This window comes from Ahaetulla prasina, chromosome 1 (assembly GCF_028640845.1).
Source record: "Ahaetulla prasina isolate Xishuangbanna chromosome 1, ASM2864084v1, whole genome shotgun sequence".
Lineage (NCBI taxonomy): Eukaryota > Metazoa > Chordata > Lepidosauria > Squamata > Colubridae > Ahaetulla > Ahaetulla prasina.
In genome coordinates this window covers 304,430,741-304,450,673 of record NC_080539.1, presented here as the reverse complement: position 1 = coordinate 304,450,673, position 19,933 = coordinate 304,430,741, and the positions used below count along the sequence as shown (strand labels likewise).

General features: G+C 39.4%; 1 protein-coding gene across 3 annotated transcripts in view; it reads left to right on the top strand.

Annotated features, from left to right (window-relative positions):
* The window catches only part of MAPKBP1 (mitogen-activated protein kinase binding protein 1), a 169,383-nt gene that overhangs the window by 129,685 nt on the left and 19,765 nt on the right, over positions 1–19,933 (top strand). For all 3 annotated transcript variants that reach the window (XM_058162031.1, XM_058162033.1, XM_058162032.1), the window contains 6 exons: positions 8,174–8,322; positions 8,932–8,975; positions 12,675–12,911; positions 13,234–13,403; positions 14,171–14,307; positions 18,176–18,355. In XM_058162031.1, the coding sequence (XP_058018014.1) occupies positions 8,174–8,322; positions 8,932–8,975; positions 12,675–12,911; positions 13,234–13,403; positions 14,171–14,307; positions 18,176–18,355 (917 nt within the window). The remainder of the gene's footprint in view (positions 1–8,173; positions 8,323–8,931; positions 8,976–12,674; positions 12,912–13,233; positions 13,404–14,170; positions 14,308–18,175; positions 18,356–19,933) is intronic.

The window sequence follows — 19,933 nt, the reverse complement described above, 5'->3', positions numbered from 1 at the left end:
AATAAAAGGGACTAAACTGATTGGATTTAATTGCCTAACGGGTCCCTTTCAACTATATGACTCAGTGACTTCCTTCCTTCCTTCCTTCCTTCCTTCCTTCCTTCCTTCCTTCCTTCCTTCCTTCCTTCCTTCCTTCCTTCCTTCCTTCCTTCCTTCCTTCCTTCCTCCCGTAACTCTCCTGGGCCACTTGGGGGTGGTGAAGCAAGTGCAGATATATTGTACATAAATGCCTCCAGTAACAGACTAAAGCAAACTATGGGTAGGTGAGGACATCTAAATGAAGAACTTTGTGGTTGTCTCTCTTTTGCTATGCCTACATTTGTTTCAAGGTGAAATTTTTAAGCCACAGTTCTGAAATTGCCATTGGCCAAACTGAGGTTTTCATTCTACCATTGGCTAACTCATCTTCCTGCTAGCTAATAGGTAAATCAGGTAATTCAGATGGATAACCATGGATAGGCAAAAAAGCAGTGGGAGAAGGACCAACGTTTGCTTCCTGCTGGCTTCCCCATTGACTTCACTTGTGGAAAGCTGGCAGGCAGCATTGGAATTCACAACGTGACCATTGGGTTGCTCCAACGACCACAACTTTGAGTGTAAAACTAGTCTGAACATTGCATAAATTGCAATTCACAGGAATAATGGGTCCTGGATTTTTTACACATTTTTTAAGTTAGCAGGTGTTAGATACCTTGATTCAAAAATTTTTGCAGTATAATGCACTCTTTGGGATAGCTTGAGGCTAAAAACAGACAAATAGATAAGCACAAAGGGAGTTTTAGTGGTGTATAGATTTTGCAGGACTCTATCTGCATTGTTCATCCAGAACTGATAGGGGGACCTCCAATGTGGTGTGCCATTGGCCCCACTATAATGGAATGAGTGGTGACTGGGGAATGGGAGGAAGAGATTCTGCCTAGGAACCAATCAGACAAGGGAGGCAGGGCCCTCTGTTGCAGGGGTATCAAACTCACGTTGTCACAGCGGTGTCAAGTATATATCGGGACTTTTCCCCTTTTGCTAAACTGGGCATGGGTGTGACCAGCGTGTGACAAATCTGGCCGTCTGGCTGGGAGTTTGACAGTCCTGCTCTATTGGCTTCAAAGTCAGAGAAAAAAAAAACTAAGAAAGTGGCAAGTTTGTACTTTCAGATTGGGAGATTTGCAGACTTTCAGATTTGCAAGATTCTGATAATGTAGCATTACAGTAAAATAGAACCAGTGCATCTTGTCCTATTTCCTTTTTGGTTTACCTTGGAGAGCTGACAGCCATCATACTTTTAGCCCTACATGCATTTACTGTAGGTATTTGCTTCCTTCTAAACCTTGGTGCCTATTTTTTTGTTTTGTTTACATTTATACCCCGCCCTTCTCCGAAGACTCAGGGCAGCTTACATCTAGACCCTATAAGAGATAGAGTACGATACAGATCTTTGCTGTTTGATTGGCAAAGATTTTTGACTGCCAGCTGTTCAACAATATCAATAGCTGCTTTTAGCAAGAGCACTTAAATTTATATACTGCTCCATAGTGCTGTACAGTATTCTGAGAAGTTAGCATATTGCCCCAACAACCTGGATCCTCATTTTACCAATCTTGAAAGGCTGGAAAGCTGAGTCAACCTTGAGCTGGTCAGGATCGAACTCCTGGCTATGGACAGAGTTAGCCTCCAATACTGCATTCTAACCACTGTGCCACCATGGCTCTTATTCCACAGCAGGCTGTTAAGGAAAAGCTTGAGGGAGAAACTGGAATAGATTGTATTCTTATTTTTAATAAAAGGATTATGAGTTCAGTTCAATACTAAAAACAAATCCCAGACTGGAAATTAGAATGACAAGATGTAAATAGAGGACAGACCTCTGTAACTTTTAATACTTAAGTTGACGAGAGAATTTTTGTGAGCATAATTTAGGAGATATTGTCCTTAACTCTGTTTCTTCAAAGAGAAGAAACAATTCTGTTGCTTTGAAGCAAACAAATTTAATAAATAAATAAAAGAATAAAATAAATGCTAAAGAAATGTTGTCTCCTATAGGGTTTATGCTGGATATACTGTACAGTACTGCTTTATGCCTGGCTCCAGCTGGTACATCTTGATTGATCTTGCCAGCTTGATGTTGGCAATATCCTCCTGGAGCAAATGATTCATGCTAGCCTTGTCTTTGCTTCGAATTTAAGTACCTGCATTTTATAGTTTTAAAGATAAACAGATATGACTGGATCCAGTCACTTATTTTTCACCTGCTTGTTGTAAACAATCAACTAGCTAGCTCCAAGATGGCGCCGATGAAGGCTGCCTCAGTGAAATGCTCTCTAATGGTTTTTTTTTATTTCTAATTGTTCCCTGCGACTTACTACGGATTTCCTACTCATGAGACCATCTGCTAAAAATTAAGCAACATTTCTTTAAGGAGCAGCTTTCTTTGATCTCACCCTCACCTGTCTTTACAAACACGGAGGAGATTCTAACACAGGAGGAGGCAATTCCCACAGAGCCATGGATTACCAAAAAAAACCAAATGACGGAAGCAACGGAAGAGAGGTAAATGAGCTGGGATCTTAAACAGATTAAGAAATCGCATTAAAACTCCTCTGCCTTCAATTTTCCTAACAAATGTACGTTCACTTGCAAATAAGATGGATGAAATACTCCTCTTAAACAAATACTATTCTGATTTTCGCAATTCAGCAGTCCTATGCTTCTCTGAAACCTGGTTAAATGAATCAGTTGAAGATAGCAGCCTGAACATTCCCGGGTTTCAGATTGAATGATCAGACAGAATTACAGAAACATCTGGTAAAAAGAAAGGAGGAGGCTTATGCCTATATATTAACAACAACTGGTGTCAAGATTTAAAAGTAATTTACAAATTCTGTGACAAAAATTTAGAGACTTTAATTATCAACTTCAAACCATACTATTTGCCTCGTAAATTTTCCTCATTTCTTCTAATTGCTGTTTATGTCCCACCACAAGCCTGTGTAAACAAGGCATTATGAACTATAGCTGACCAAATCATGGAGGCCGAAGCCAAACACCCTGATTCACTGGCCATTATTTTGGGAGATCTAAACAAGGCAAACTTAAGGAAAGAGCTACCAAAATACTTTCAGCATGTCAATTGTCCCACCAGAGGCAAGAATACTCTAGACCATTGCTACACAACACTAAAAGATGCTTATCGGTCTTTACCACGTGCAGCTGTAAGACACTCTGATCATTGCATGATTCACCTTGTACCTGCTTACAGGCAAAGACTTAAAACCACAAAACCAATAATTAAATCAGTGAAGACCTGGACGGAGGAGGCAAAATTAAAGCTAGAGGCATGCTTTGACTGCACTGATTGGAATATTTTTGAAGATACCTCTGCAGACCTGGATGAACTCACAGATACTATAACAGCATATGTCAGCTTCTGTGAAGACCTATGTGTACCTACAAGGAACTTGCGAATATACAATAACAACAAACCTTGGTTCACACCTAAACTTAAGCAGCTATGACATTCCAAAGAGGAAGCCTACAGAAAAGGTGATAAAATGCTCTACAATCAGGCCAGAAATGCACTAACAAGGGAGATCAGAGCAGCAAAAAGAAGCTACTCTGAAAAGCTAAAGAATCAGTTTTCAGCAAATGAACCAGCAAACATGTGGAAAACTCTTAAAAATATCACCGGCTATGGCAAACCTCCTTCCCAGGCTGAAGGTAATCAACAACTGGCAGTTGACCTGAATGAGTTTTACTGCAGGTTTGAAAGGAAACTACAGCCACCTATCTCCACAACCCCCATCTCAGACACACCAACAACAGCCAAGCCTCCTACAACTGACCCCTTCCCATTGGGTTCACAACCCCTAGTGATCACAGAAAAGGAAGTACAGGACCTATTTCACAGACAAAAGCCAAGAAAAGCTCCAGGCCCAGACAAGAAAACTCCTTCTTACTTAAAAGTCTGTGCTGATCAATTGGCCCCCATCTTCACCCATATTTTCAATAAATCACTAGAGATGTGCTATGTTCCTTCCTGCTTCAAACGCTCTACCATCATCCCAGTGCCGAAGAAGCCCACCATCAAGGAACTGAATGACTACAGACCAGTTGCTTTAACATCTGTAGTCATGAAAATCTTTGAAAGGCTAGTGCTTTCCTACTTGAAAACCATCACGGATCCGCTGTTAGACCCCTTGCAATTTGCATACCGAGCAAATAGATCAACAGATGATGCTGTTAATATGGCTCTGCACTACATCCTACAACATCTTGAGTCTCCAAAGACCTATGCAAGGGTCCTCTTTGTAGACTTTAGTTCAGCATTCAATACCATCATTCCAGACACTCTTCTAACTAAGCTAAACCAGCTACAGGTACCGGAACAGACTTGTAAGTGGATCACAAGCTTCCTAACAAACAGGAAGCAGCAGGTGAAGCTAAGCAAGATCACATCAAATACCTGTACAATTAGCACAGGGCCCCCCCAAGGCTGTGTGCTCTCCCCACTTCTCTTCTCTCTGTATACCAATGACTGCATCTCCAACGATCCATCTGTTAAGCTACTGAAGTTCGCAGATGACACAACAGTGATTGGTCTCATTCGAGACAATGACAAATCCGCATATAGACGAGAGGTTGAACGACTAGCCTTGTGGTGCAACCAAAACAATCTGGAACTGAACACACTCAAAACCGTAGAAATGGTGGTATACTTTAGGAGAAACCCTTCCATACTTCCACCTCTCCCAATACTAGACAACACAGTATCAACAGTAGAAACCTTTACATTTCTAGGTTCTATTATATTGCAAGATCTAAAATGGACAGCTAACATCAAAAACATCATCAAAAAAGGACAACAAAGAATGTTCTTTCTGCGCCAACTCAGTAAGCTCAAACTGCCCAAAGAGCTGCTGATTCAGTTCTACAGAGGAATTATTGAGTCTGTCATTTGCACCTCTATAACTGTCTGGTTTGGTTCTGCAACCCAACAAGAAAGACACAGACTTCAGAGGATAATTAGAACTGCAGAAAAAATAATTGCTACCAACCTGCCTTCCATTGAGGACCTGTATACTGCACGAATCAAGAAGAGGGCCATGAAAATATTTACAGATCCCTCACATCCTGGACATAAACTGTTTCAACTCCTACCCTCAAAATGACGCTATAGAGCACTGCACACCAGAACAACTAGACACAAGAACAGTTTTTCCCCGAAGGCCATCACTCTGCTAAACAAATAATTCCCTCAACACTGTCAAACTATTTACTAAATCTGCACTACTATTAATCTTCTCATCGTTCCCATCACCAATCTCTTTCCACTTATGACTGTATAACTGTAACTTTGGTGCTGGTAATCCTTATGATTTATATTGATATATTGACCATCATTTGTGTTGTAAATGTTGTACCTTAATGAAGGTATCTTTTGTTTTATGTACACTGAGAGCATATGCACCAAGACAAGTTCTTTGTGTGTCCAATCACACTTGGCCAATAAAAAAATTCTATTCTATTCTATTCTATTCTATTCTATTCTATTCTATTCTATTCTATTCTATTCTATTCTATTCTATTCTATTCTATTCTAAAGGTTTCAGGGTAAAATTTTATGATATTTCAGCATTTGTTTGCTACCCATAATCAAGAGTGAGATTGAAGTGTGAGGGGAGTGTGTACCAAGTAGAAAGTATAAAGGTATTTAGCGATGAGCTTACCTGCTTGTTTTCTCTTGCAACCCCTACTTTCCACACCAGATTTATTTTTAGTGTCTAAACCAGGGGTAGGTTCTACTTACCTTTACTACCGGTTTGCATCGTGCTCATGTGTGCACGCTCGCTCTGCTCGTGCAGGCGCTCTTCTGCGCATGTGCAGAAGCTTCTACTCATGCACAGTTCACTTTTGATGACGTTTGGGTCAGTGGGTGGAGCCTCCCACCGGTTTTACTACCTGTTGTATAGAACCGGTCCAAACCAGGGGCAACCCACCACGGGTCTAAACGTAGCCAGTGGAAAAAAATAGGCTAGATAGTTGCTGCTGGATCGCGTTTTGAATGACAATGAAGGAAGGGAATTAGTACCTGCTATACTACCTGCCATTCTTCTCCTCACTCTCTCCTGCAAGTATCTACACAAACATTATCAAAGGAAGCATGATATTAGAAACTCCCCTTGGCCTCATAAGCCAGGGGTCTCCAACCTTGGCAACTTTAAGACTTGTGGACTTCAACTCCCAGAATCCCTCAGCCAGCAAAGCTTGCTGAGGAATTCTGGGAGTTGAAGTCCACAAATCTTAAAGTTGCCAAGGTTGGAGACACCTGTCATAAGCAACCTAGACCCCTAACCTAGCAAACTAGAACCAATAAACTAAAGTGGTTTCTTTTCCTCAGGTCACTTTTTAGCTTCTGGACTAACATCTGCACCATATTACTGAAAGCTTTGTAGCTCCTTGCAGTCACTCATATATTCAAAAACAACTCAGCTTAATGGATTTGCAGGGAAGGTTAAAACCAGCCCTTTGTACTTGTGTGCTGTTATGACGTTAATATGTAAAACAAGAGACAAGGTTTGGATCACACTATCATCATCGCCACCAACTTTCTTTCTTTTTTAAAATCTGTCCTGAAGGATGCCGCTGACCCAGTTCTGCGGATAAATCCGAGCAGTGGAAATGACACTTGCAGTTTTAATTAGCCTTTTAATAGAATAGAATAGATTAGATTAGATTAGATTAGATTAGATTAGAATAGAATAGAATAGAATAGAATAGAATAGAATAGAATAGAATAGAATAGAATAGAATAGAATAGAATTTTTTATTGGCCAAGTGTGATTGGACACACAAGGAATTTGTCTTGGTGCATATGCTCTCAGTGTACATAAAAGAAAAGATACCTTCATCAAGGTACAACATTTACAACACAAATGATGGGCATTATATCAATATAAATCATAAGGATTGCCAGCAACAAAGTTACAGTCATACAGTCATAAGTGGAAAGAGATTGGTGATGGGAACGATGAGAAGATTAATAGTAGTGCAGATTTAGTAAATAGTTTGACAGTGTTGAGGGAATTATTTGTTTAGCAGAGTGATGGCCTTCGGGAAAAAACTGTTCTTGTGTCTAGTTGTTCTGGTGTGCAGTGCTCTATAGCGTCGTTTAATATGAAAGGCTCTTTGTGTAAAACAGAAATACTAAAGAACTGAATAACCTTTAGTTCTAATTTTGCATTCCTGTTAATTTGTAAACTGTAGGAAAATCTGGTAGATCACTTTATTGTCATTCCTTTAGCTTTGCATGTGTGACAAATAAAAGTTGATTGTAGAGCTCTAGGCATGGTCATGAAATGAGTGGATGACTTTAAATGTGGCATTATTTGGAACTAATAGGCTTAGTTGCTCTAAGTTCTTTGCCTAGAAAAGAGATGTAATCATATATGTTTTGAATATGCTCAGATGATGTGCCAGTAATTCCTGCTTATCAGTTGCAGTACAATTAAACTTTTATCTTCAATACTTTAAACATTCTTTTTACTTGTTTCATAGCTAAAAATGTAACACTGAGATTGGTAGATGGGTTTACATTGTCATCTTCCTCAATATAACTGATTTTTCTTTTCCAAGAAGGGTAGTAGATTTTGCCTGTAGATTTTATTTTTATAATAGGGGTAAAATGAAAATTATAAAAATAAATGAGTAAATGACATATTTAATACTGTTGAAGAGCTTTGAAGTAGTGTTGATTTTGAGTGGGAGAAGTTTAATTTTACATATGGCTCTTATTTTACAAGAATCCCAACAGAGATGTGGGCTGGAATTTTTTTTCAAGATCAGAATATCCCATGGATTTTTTTCTTCTCCATGTTGGAGAGTTTGGCAATTTCAAAGCTGTATGATGGTTGCTTGTTCTAAAAACAAGAGAGAAGCAGGGATTTATTTCATGGCTCTTTCTCATATCAAATAATGTAGCTCACATACTTGTGTAGTCCATGGATTTTAAGATAAATATGTTAACTGGAACCATGCTCATCTTCCAATTCAAAATTTTCCAGGAATCCCAGATTTTACCTTTATTTGTAACATATAAATGGAACTGTATGCAAAACTATTTTTAATTAAGAATGTTTGCACTTATGATATGATTAAGCTCATTTTCACGTAACCTCTCTAGGCATGAATCAGTCTCCGCCCTCTCATCTGCACCAGTGCTTTCATCAGACAGCGATAAGGATGGTGAAGACGAAGGAAATGATGAGGATGAGTTACATGGGCTACAGTCTTTCCAAATGACAACCAATGTCAATCTTGAAAGTTGTTCAGGTATAAGGGAATATGAAGATGGGGGAGAAATAGCAATAGCAATAGTACTTTGACTTACGTACTGCTTCCCAGTGCTTTACAGCACTCTCTAAGCAGTTTAAAGAGTCAGCATATTGCCCCCAAAAATGTGGGTCCTCGTTTTACCAACCTCGAAAGGATGGAAGGCTGACTTAACCTTTGAGCTGCTGGCTGTCGGCAGAGTGAATTATGAGAGAAAAACATAAATTTAGAAATGAGACCATGTAGGCACTGGGCCTTTCTTCATTTTCATCAAACACAACACAAACAGCCTGACAGCTTTTTTTTTTTATGTTGCCATCATCTTCAACTCATACCTTAAGCAGCTGAAATTTGTCTTTAATTTTCCCAGTGTGAGTGTTTTGTTCTTCAAGCAGACAATAAGGTAAAGGTTCCCCTTGCACATATGTGCTAGTCATTCCCGACTCTAGAGGGCGGTGCTCATTTCCATTTCAAAGTATGTCTCCTGCCTTGAGTTATTTATAAAAAATAATAAAGGCAGTATAAAATAAAATGAAAACTTGGGGCAAAAACCAAAATCCATTGTTTTTTATGCTTACTAACCTGATTTGTTTTCTGTCCTAAATTCAGATCTTTCTCTTTCAAGAAGCTTATCTCACTGGGAAATGAGACGGGTAAGCTTTCAGTACATATTTAAAATTAAACAGGAATGGTTAGTTTTGGAGAGTTGTGTGAGTAAATATATACAATATGCTAATGTTGACTTTTTTTTTTAATAAAAAAAATTATTTCCATTTTCCAACATCATATTTATGTACAATCTGTTATCCATCATTAATCATTAATTTTTATTTATTGCTGATTCGGGCCTACCTGACTGCCACTTCCTTTCTTCACAACCTCCCTCTACCCTCTACTACTTTCCCCTCCTTCATCTCCTTCACTTTACTACTTCCTCTCCTCCTTCTCCAGTCCTCCCTCCTTCCACCCTTTCTAACCTTCTTATTCCCCTCCTCCTTCTCAACTCTTTCCTACCTACTTTCTTCCCTCCTTCTACTCCTCTCTCCCTTTCTGAAATGGCAGTCGGGTAGCCCCAATATCATTTCAAATTTTAATTTCATATCTTCAATCATTACTGTACATAAATAACCATGTATCATTTCCCCCCCCTCCCCCCTCCTCCCCTTCCCCCCCCCCGGACTTCCCAGAGCAAATACCGGGTATTATGACCAACAATCACAAGCTAAAATATACAAAATATACATAAACTCCCACCCCTCTCTAAAACTTTAAATCCCCTCACAATAAAAATAAAGAGATAAGAAAGAATAATAAGAAAGAAAAAAGAAAAGGAACAATACCAATACAATCTTCCCTTCACATATTACTTCTTCTTACAGTCCATTTTTAAAATTAGTCCATCTTCTCAAATTCAGATTTTCTCCACTTGTATATTCCTTCAAATTTCATAAGTCCATTTCTTAAATTACAGTCCATCTTCTCGAGCTCAAATTTTCATCACTTATATGTTTCTTCAATTGTCATAACATTTAATGTCCAATCTTCCAATATTACTCCATCAGTCAAATATCATTATGAATAAAGTCTCTCAGATACAATATTTCCAACTTAACTTCATAACTTTTGTTGTCTATAAACTTATATCCAAAGCATATCAATTAAAACAAATAATCATTTAAGTTACATCCACAATATAACAGTAAACAATTAACATCATTACATCCACAACATTATCTAAATTCATAAATTTTACTTTCCATCCTTCACAATTAAATAGTATCATCCCATAGGTTTATACCTTACAAATAACAAATAACAAAAATCCTATAATTTATATCCTAAACAAATCAATTCTAGAAATTAACCATAATCATCATATTCACATCTTAAACATTCCTCCCCTCTCCTATTCTATTTTCCATCATCTCCAAACCAGTTAACTTAGCATCTAACAACAAAGGATTCCCACTCTTTAAAACATTAATATAGAAATGTCTTGTTTTTATAACTGTACTAAGAAAATACTTTCTACCTCTAAAATTCACTGACAAACCCATTGGAACTTCCCATCTAAAATATATCTGATGTTTCTTAAACTCATCCACTAAAAAAGCAAATTCTCTTCTCTTTCTTAACATTTTAGGAGGAATTTCCTTCATCATTTTTATATCTTGTCCCAATATTTGAAATTTATTTTTATAAAAGGCTTGCAAGATTTCATACCTAACCTTTTTAGTTGTAAAATAAATAACCACATCCCTCGGTAATCTATTTTGTCTTGCCCACCAAGAATTAACACAATAAATTCTTTCAATATTAATCTCAAAGTCTTCTGGCTCCACACCCTTTATCTGAGCAAAAGCTTGCCTAAAAATCTCTTTTAAATTTTCCTTCCTACTTGCCTTCAACCCCCTCACCCTTATGGCATATTCCATTAATCTATGTTGTAATATTACTCTTTCTTCATCTGCCCTATCTACCTTTGCCTGTATATCTTCCATCTTATTATCAAAGTTCCAATTGTTTTGATTCTTTTGAATTTCCTCTATTTTCCTTTGCAACTCTAAATTAACTTTATTAAATTCTTCCAAACTATCCTCCATCTGAATACAAGACCTTAATATTTGCGAAATTGCATCCTTTACCATTTTCATTTCCCTCTTCTGCTCTTCCACCACTTCCTTAAAATCCAACATCTCTTTCTCTATTTCATCAAATTTTTAATCTATTTCTGAAAAACGAGTCTCCAGAAACGCCTGTAAAAAATTTCTTAATTCCTCTTTGATGTCTTCTTTTAATTTTCGTATCTGAACTGAAGAAATTTCAAAGTTTTTAGTGGCTTTTGGTACTATTTGCTTAAAAGCCATTTTTTAAAATATATAACCTACCAGTAACAGAGGAAAAAAGGGGTTAAAAAAGAAAGATTCAAAAAACTTTTCTTCTAAATCACTATAATCCCAAAGAAGAAGAAAAAAATATAAATCATAAAATTCTCATTTCTTCCATTTAGTCAGTATCTTCTTGTATATCTCCTAGTTCCACACTAGCTGTTAATAAGCATTTCCTTAACTTTCATTTCCAATATAAAACTCTATTTGCTTTCTTCTCTCCTATCTTCGCAACAAATGTATCCTCTATTAGGGGCTTGCAGGCTTCTTGCAAACAAATGCTAGAACTCCAGTTTCTGCTCTGTCCGCGTTACAATCCATCACAAATCCATTTCTGCCGCGGAGATTGGATGCTACGTTTTTTTCTGCCAAAAGGCAGATGCCCTCCAAGTCCGGAGCTTCTTTCAGGCTTTAGAAGGAGCACTCACCTCAAGCCTCCAGAAACTTTTCTGGGGCTTCTCCGGATGACTCAACTTCAGCCCGAATGCTCATCTCTCCCTCTTTGCCCGAGGGGGAGATTTTCAAGCTGCCGGACAGCTGATTTGCGCTGTCCTGGCAGCTCTACAGACTACCGGGTTAGCGGTCTAAAAAAGACCGCCATCAACGAAGCGGAGCCAAACCGGAAGCCCCTAATGTTGACTTTTTAAATGACATAGCATTTATATATTCAACTCCAATTCAAGCAGTTACCTGTCAAGTACATATAAGATCTTAGAAATATTACCTGTTGCGATTCTCCTCAAAGTGGATAGCTTTGTGCTGATGAGCAATTTATTAAAGATGTCAAAACTCGGAAAGCAGAAATAAAATTTATTTATACAAGCATTTTTATCGTGTCTACACCAGAGATTCTATGGATTGTACAGTGCAAACTGTTATTGCAATAAATCTTCCAAAGAGATCTTGAATTGTTTAAATGAAATTAACAATTTAACCATAAAACTGAATTATGTCTATGTATCAGTGATTATTACTTTGGCAGCAATCTTTAGGCGGACTTGTTCGGCTTGCTGTGAATAATGCTTGCACATGAAAGTACAGAAAAAAAAATGATAGAAAACTTGTGCTTAGCTATAACGGGCTACTTTACTTATCTCCCCAATGGGCATATACTGTTTTAACGCTGTCAGTAAAAGCATAAGGGAGATTTTTCAGTTTCGTTAATGTAAAACTCATTGTTAGCTTTCCGATGGTAATAGTTTAAGTACATAGAAACAACTAATGTTCCTTTTCATTTTCCTGTTCCAAAGATGAATAATAAAGAGCTTTTTCCCATTGTGTTTTACAAATCTTACATCATTCTCTGCCATCTACCTTTTAACCTCAGCCTATCTGCAGCTTTTTAGGTTGAAGGAGGCTGCCCTTTATTTTTGTTTTTCTTTTGTTATAGTTGTTCTGGAGTATTGCAATTTCCTAAACAGATTTACCATTAGAAAATTAAAAGAAACATTTTACCACTTTTAGGCAAAAGAAATGGCGATGATCGAGGCTTCAGAAAACACTATGAGCAAGATGCCTCGGCAGCGGAGCCGTTGGATCCAGCCAACGAGCAGCTTAGAGATGACGGTTAAATCTATGCTTGATCTACGTCAACTGGAGTCTTTCTCAGTCTCTCGCTCTGCTAGTCAGGATTCTCTTTCCCAGGCCAGCAATGGAGATGACCACAAAGAACACCCCAATGTCTCAAATTATGCCAAGAAAGTAAGAAATCCTCTTCTCAAATTGGAACCCCGCCCCCCAAAATAGGACCTTCCTTAGTTTTGTCACATTTGGGGGGAGGCAGAGGGGAATGGTTAGGGAAGGGCTGTTCTACAACGACACCTATCATTTTGGTTTATGGAAACTCTAGTACAAAGGACTACAGTCATATAAAAGCATTAGTAAAATGCTCCATGTAAATAATTTTGATAGATCAGTTCCTGCCTTTCTTGTCAGGTGGTTTCCTTAATCCTAGGTTTCAAACCTTGCCTGTAGCTTTACTCCTATACAGGTATTGTGTTTCATTACTTGATTCCCTTTCCAGGAGGGTGGCTCCACAGCTCTGGAAGAAAATCAGCCTTGCCTTCGACCTCAAGTGATTAGACTTGTGTCCTGTGAAGGAGGGATTTTCCCACAGGAAATGGAACCTTCAGAAAGTGAAGAATGTGTCATCTACCCAGAACAAGATGATCTTCCTCCTGCTGATATCAGCAGGTCAGAAATAATTTTTTGTTTCTTTGCTTTGACTTACTTACTTATTTACTTATTTACTTACCGATTGATTGATGGATTGGATTGGATTTGAAGGCTACCCAAAAGCAGAATGACTCTGATTGGCTTGGGGTTTTAAACAGAAAAACAGTAACAAGGAACTAGAGCATTTAGACAATAATCCACCTAGCAACACATCAATAGGGTTCCACAAAGACCTGAGAGTAGAAGACCTCTGTAACGTCACCGGGAACAATATGAATTTCTGGGGGAGATATCATTCCAGGGGTCAACAGAAAAGGCATGCTTTCTAGATGTCATTAGTTGGCATTGTTCAAGAGACCTGCAGTGCACCAATTGTGCCTGATTTTACCAGATGGGAAGAAACCATGGGAGATAGCCTTGGCGTATACATTGAAGGGCTCTATCCCAGAGGTGGGTTTCAGCAGGTTCTGACCAGTTCTGGAGAACCGGTAGCAGAAATTTTGAGTAGTTCGGAGAACCGGTAGTAAAAATTCTGACTGGCCCCACCCCCAAGTCTCCTGAGTCCCAGCTGATTGGGAGGAAATGGGGATTTTACAGTAACCTTCCCCTGGAGTGGGGACGGAATGGAGATTTTACAGTATCCTTCCCCTGCCATACCCACCAAGCCACACTCATCAGTCACACCCACAGAACTGGTAGTAAAATTTTTTGAAACCCACCACTGCTCTATGCGTGATAACAGCTTCTTAAACTGCACCATTGTATTTCTTCTTTTCTCTTAACAGTGATTTCCAAGTAAAAGCACTTCCACATGGAAAACTGGTTAGAGGCTACAATAGCAATGAGGGCCCAGATAAGCACAGCCCCGACAGTGCTTGTTCTGTGGATTATAGTAGCAGTCGACTATCAAGTCCAAATGAAGGTGAGTCCTTTGAAATCATTTGGACTCATAGCCACCCTCTTCTTCAATTCAGTCATGGCCACAAAACTCACTCCAGATTAAATGATGACCTTTTTAATTCTGAATTTCATTTGAATTGTTCTCAGATAAAAGCTTAATTGAAGTCCCTTTCACTGCTATTCAGCATCTGATTTACTGTGCTAAGTACTTGGGAAAATCACTAGATCATATATTACATAGGCAGAATTATAGCTCTGTATATCTTTAATTTTTCTAGCATATGGAATTACTACAATGCTTGGCAAATTGCTCAAGAAAAAAAGTATGTAATGGAATTACAACATCAGTTACCCAAACGGATCAAAAACTGAAATTAACCTTAGAATGCATTAAATAGCATGGATACCATAACGCTTTTAAAGTGTGAGCACATTTGAAGGAAATATTGATTCTCCATAAGATAATGGTATACATTCTTGGTTAATTAAAAGTTTTGCTAAATGAAGAATCTATTTTCTGCATGTAAAGACTAGAATTATTCTCAGAATATAAATTAATCTGGGAATAACATTCCTTTTGAGACCATTCACCTTTCCCCAAAGACTGAAGCGTAATGTTTGTCATCTATTGATATATAAAGAAATCTTTCTATTTATATTATATGCTACTAACTGAATTATATTTTTTGGTATATACATATACCTATATATTTAATAGACACAGAATTAATATTCCTTAAATAGATGAGTAACCAAATTTTCACCAATTGGCATCAATTCCGATTTGGGCCACTTAATAGAATATTCTGCTATTTTACTAAAGGCAACTATCATCTGCATCAACATTTGGACAATGTATATGAGGTTTAGAAATAAAATATCAGCAGATGAAACCAATTTGTGTTCAACTGAGTTATGTACTATTCTGTAAATATAATAGCAGAAGCCAAGGGTTCCATGCAGATATTAAAAAGTGAGTGTGAAAGTGGACATCCTTGTTTAGTTCCTCAGAATAGTAGGAAAGTAGGAGAGTCCCATGGACTGCAAAGTGAACAAACAAGTCAGTCCTAGATCGACCCTGACTGCTCCTTAGAAGATCAGATCCTGAAGATGAAACTGAAATATTTTGGCCACCTAATGAGAAGGAAGAATTAACTGGAGAAGAGCCTAATGCTGGGAAATACTGAAGACAAAAAAAGAAGGGGACAACAGAGAATGAGGTGGCTGGATGGAGTCACTGAAGCAGTAGGCGTGAGCTTAAATGGACTCCAGAGGATGGTAGAGGACAGGAAGGCCTGGAGGAACGTTGTCCATGGGGTCACGATGGGTTGGACATGATTTCACAACTAACAACAAAAAGGAGAAAATATGCTTTACTTTAGATGTGAGCGACTCATATAGTATCTTGATCCCATTTATGAATTCCAAAAGAAATCCTAACCTATTTCCTACAACTTGTATTGTTCATATATTTTTCCAATGCTTTTTCGGCATCTAATAATAAGATTGCAAATTTATTTTTTACATTTATTCAGATCTACTAAATCTATAACTAACCTAATACCTGTTGTTTGTTTAGTTTTTATAAATCCTGCTTAGTCATTCTTAATAATGAATATATCCCCAGCTATAATATATTTGCTAGCACTGCTATTAACGTCACTGTATCAACATTAATTAATGAGATTGGATGTATTAGAACACTGAACATGCTTTTTCCCCTGCTTTTGATACAACTGTAATATAAGCCTGATTAAATGCTGTTGATAAGATTCCCTCATCAAATATCTCCTCATATAATTGACAAAGTTTAGGCACCAAGAAATCTATAAATATTTTATACCACTCAATGGAGAATCTATCCAATGCTGGTGTTTTACCACTTGCCATTTTTAGAATTATTTCAGATAGATGAGCAAGTAAAAGTTGTTTTTGTGTATCGACTGTGGTAGATTAATTTTATTTTAAAAGGCATTTATATCTTCATTCTTCTACATTTTTTGGTTTGCTGTACCATTCTGAATAAGTTTTTAAAATGCACAGTTGATATCGACTAGTTTTATATATTTCATCCTTTTCATTTATAATGATTTGAGTTATTGCCCTATCTTTCTTTTGCTTTAAATGATGAACCAAGATCACACCAGATATTTCATCACATCTTTCCAACAGTTTTTTTAAAAATTGACACTGGAATGCCTGTTGCTAAGCGACATGGTCATTAAGTGCAACATCATGTGACTGCATCACTTCCAGTTGCCACTGTTAAGCAAATCCCATGCCATTGTTAAATGCAATATCACGTGATCACCATTTGCAATTTTCAGCTGGCTTCCATAGACCTTGTTTGACCAAAGCTGGTAGTGAAGGTCACAAATGGTGATCCATGTGACCATGGGACACAGTGATGTCATAATTACAAGCCAATCACCAAGTGCCCGGATTTTGACTTCAGGGATGCTCCAACCATCATAAGTATGAGGACTGATACTTAGTACCATTTGTTCAATGCCATTATTAAATTCAAACAGGTGTTGAGCAAGTGGTCATTAAATGAGGACCACCTAGACAAACAATTTAGATAACAATGCAGTTGATGCAAATAATGGCAATGGAAATGTAAAAATTCTAATAATAAAATTGGAAACTAGAACTTCTACCTACTTGGGACCAAATGGAGTTTCTAAGAATGAAATTGTTGTTTGTCTTCTGTTTATTTGGTGAAAAGATTATCTATACATGCAATTAAAAAAAAAACAACCATAGAAAAATGGGTCTAGGAGAACAACCTGACAAGGACCTTAATAGAAAGAAAGACTTAAATTTGAGTGGATGCATTTTGTGAGAATAGGAAAAAAAATGATCTGGCAAGGCTCATTATTCAAAGGACAAGATGTATGGGATGGAGAAAGATAAGTTTACTGAAACCATTACTCTATTATGGGGATGAGGGTTTAAAGTTAGGTGAATTAATTCTTTGAGGGCAACGTTTCTTTCTCCGTGTAGGATAGCTTTCCCCTTCCTTGTTTTTTCAAAAGAGCAAACAAACCAATAGATGTCTACTGAAACATTAATACTCCAACTGAATCCTTCTTGTATAACATTGCAAGGAAAAGGCTTTGGAGAGAAAGAGATGATAATGATGATGTTGTAAAAGTAAGCCTAAATTTATAATGCTTATTAGTGCTGTAAAAAAACCCCCACAGAGCAAAAACAATATCATAATAGGGTTGGAAAAAATATCCATTGCAATTTATGTGGAATTTTTGGCTGTTTACAAATGCCACTGGGATCCTGTGCCTGAAAAGTTTTGCAAAGTGAGATCAGCATTTGGTGGGTTTTCAAAATTCAAACTGGTCGACACATAAAAACACAATACATCAGGTATTAATGTTATAGCAAAAAGATATGGTACACTGATAGGGCAGTACCCAGAGACAGTTTAATGGATGAAAATTAACTGGAGAAAAATAACAGAATATTGTGATTTTAAAATTGAGGTTTAAAAGATTATGGTGAAAAATATCAGTTGTCATGCCAATTATGACTATAAAGTGATATACTTCCAAACTATTTAGAAAGTTTTAAATTTATTGGACTTGACAGGCTAATTTTGTGAAATACTTGGAACTGTGAACCTATTACACTATATTCCTTGATTCTTAAGTCCTTGGCTAAATCTGGAATCATTGGAATCAACATTCAATTGATTATACCGTGATATACGTTTGGAAAATAGAATAACAATAATAATATCGTCCCCATGTGCCCAGGATTGTTACAGAGGAATGGACCAAGAATTTTTTTGTTAGTACAATATATTATTTCAGGTTTCACTGATACAATGTTTTGTATAAATTGCATATGATGTGTATCATTTCTCATTTCAGATTCTGAAAGTACAGAGCCTCTCAGTGTGGATGGCACTTCAGACTTGGATGAGCAAGTGGGTGAAGAAGATGAGGAAGATGTAAACACTGGATTATTAGATGGAGATGTTCCCACGACTCCAGATCAAGAGAAGTTCCTCAAGCAACATTTTGAGACTCTAGCCAGTAACAGTGATAAGGGTACATTAGCATATTTAATGGCATCTATAACTGTTAACTCCATTTTCCCTGTCAGGCACAAGTACCTTAATCTTTGATATATTACCGTATATACTCGAGTATAAGCCGAGTTTTTCAGCACGTTTTTTGTGCTGAAAAGCGCCCCCTCGGCTTATACTCGAGTCTACGTCTCGATGTACTTCGGGAACCCCGCACAGGAGACGCCAAAGAGGCGGCGAGATCGTCCGGCGGGATTTGCCCAAGGCTGAGCAGTTCGCCGCGCGGACCTGAGCCAAGCCGGTCCCAGTCCAGCCGAACGGTGAAAGCGACATGCCGAGCGCCGCCCGCCACCGCTCGCTGACTGGGACCGCTTGGCTTGGGTCCGCAGTAACTCCCGCCAGGCTGTGCCGCGAAGAAACCATTTAAAAGCCCCGCCAGGGCTTTCTTCTCCCTCCGTGCTTCAGAAGTTGGGCTTTTAAATGGTTTCTTCGGCACAGCCTGGCGGAGTTACTGCGGACCCGAGCCAAGCCGGTCCCAGTCCAGCCGAATGGTGGCGACATGCCGAGCGCCGCCCGCCACCGCTCGCTGGACTGGGACCGCTTGGCTCGGGTCCGCAGTAACTCCCGCCAGGCTGTGCGCGAAGAAACCATTTAAAAGCCCCGCCAGGCTTTCTTCTCCTCCGTGCTTCAAGTTGGGCTTTTAAATGGTTTCTTCGCGGCACAGCCTGGCTGGAGTTACTGCGGACCTGAGCCAAGCCGGTCCCAGTCCAGCCGAATGGTGAAAGCGACATGCCGAGCGCCGCCCGCCACCGCTCGCTGACTGGGACCGCTTGCTCGGGTCCGCAGTAACTCCCGCCAGGCTGTGCCGCCAAGAAACCATTTAAAAGCCCCGCCAGGGCTTTCTTCTCCTCCGTGCTTCAGAAGTTGGGCTTTTAAATGGTTTCTTCGTGGCACAGCCTGGCGGGAGTTACTGCGGACCCGAGCCAAGCGGTCCCAGTCCAGCCGAACGGTGAAAGCGGAGCGGCGCCGCATGTCGCCACCGCTCGCTGGACTGGGACCGCTTGCTCGGGTCCGCGGGCGGGCGGGGAGCCGACTTTGGCCCTTTAGCAAGGAGGAAGGTGGGAGGAAGCGGAGCTGCCGGCTGTGGCGCCCGCTGAGCCGCCGCCGCCGCCTGGAAGAGGGAGGAGGTGACCTTCACGCTGGAGAGGGTGGGGATGGGGGTTGAGGCGTGCAAGAGGAGCGAGCGTGGAGGAAGAGGCGACGGCACCGCCGGGACAGCGTGGCTTCTAAGACCAGCCCACGCTCCGAAGAGGGAAAGGGAGCGAGTGGGTGGGTGGCTGGGACGAGACCCCCACCACAAACACACACACAGCCGGTCGGACGGCGCGGTTCCTTTCTACTCTCTCTCGCCTGCGCCAAGGCGCTGGAAGGGGCGGAGAGCGAACAGCAGCAGGAGCAGCCGCGCCGCTTCCTCCTCCTCCTCCTCCTCCTTTCGTGGCGGGCTGCTTCCAAGTCTGGAAATCTGTTTTGGGAAGTGGTGGTGCAGCGGCAGTTCAGCCCTGTCGGCCGGGGAAGGAGGCGGTGGATCGATTCTCGCGCC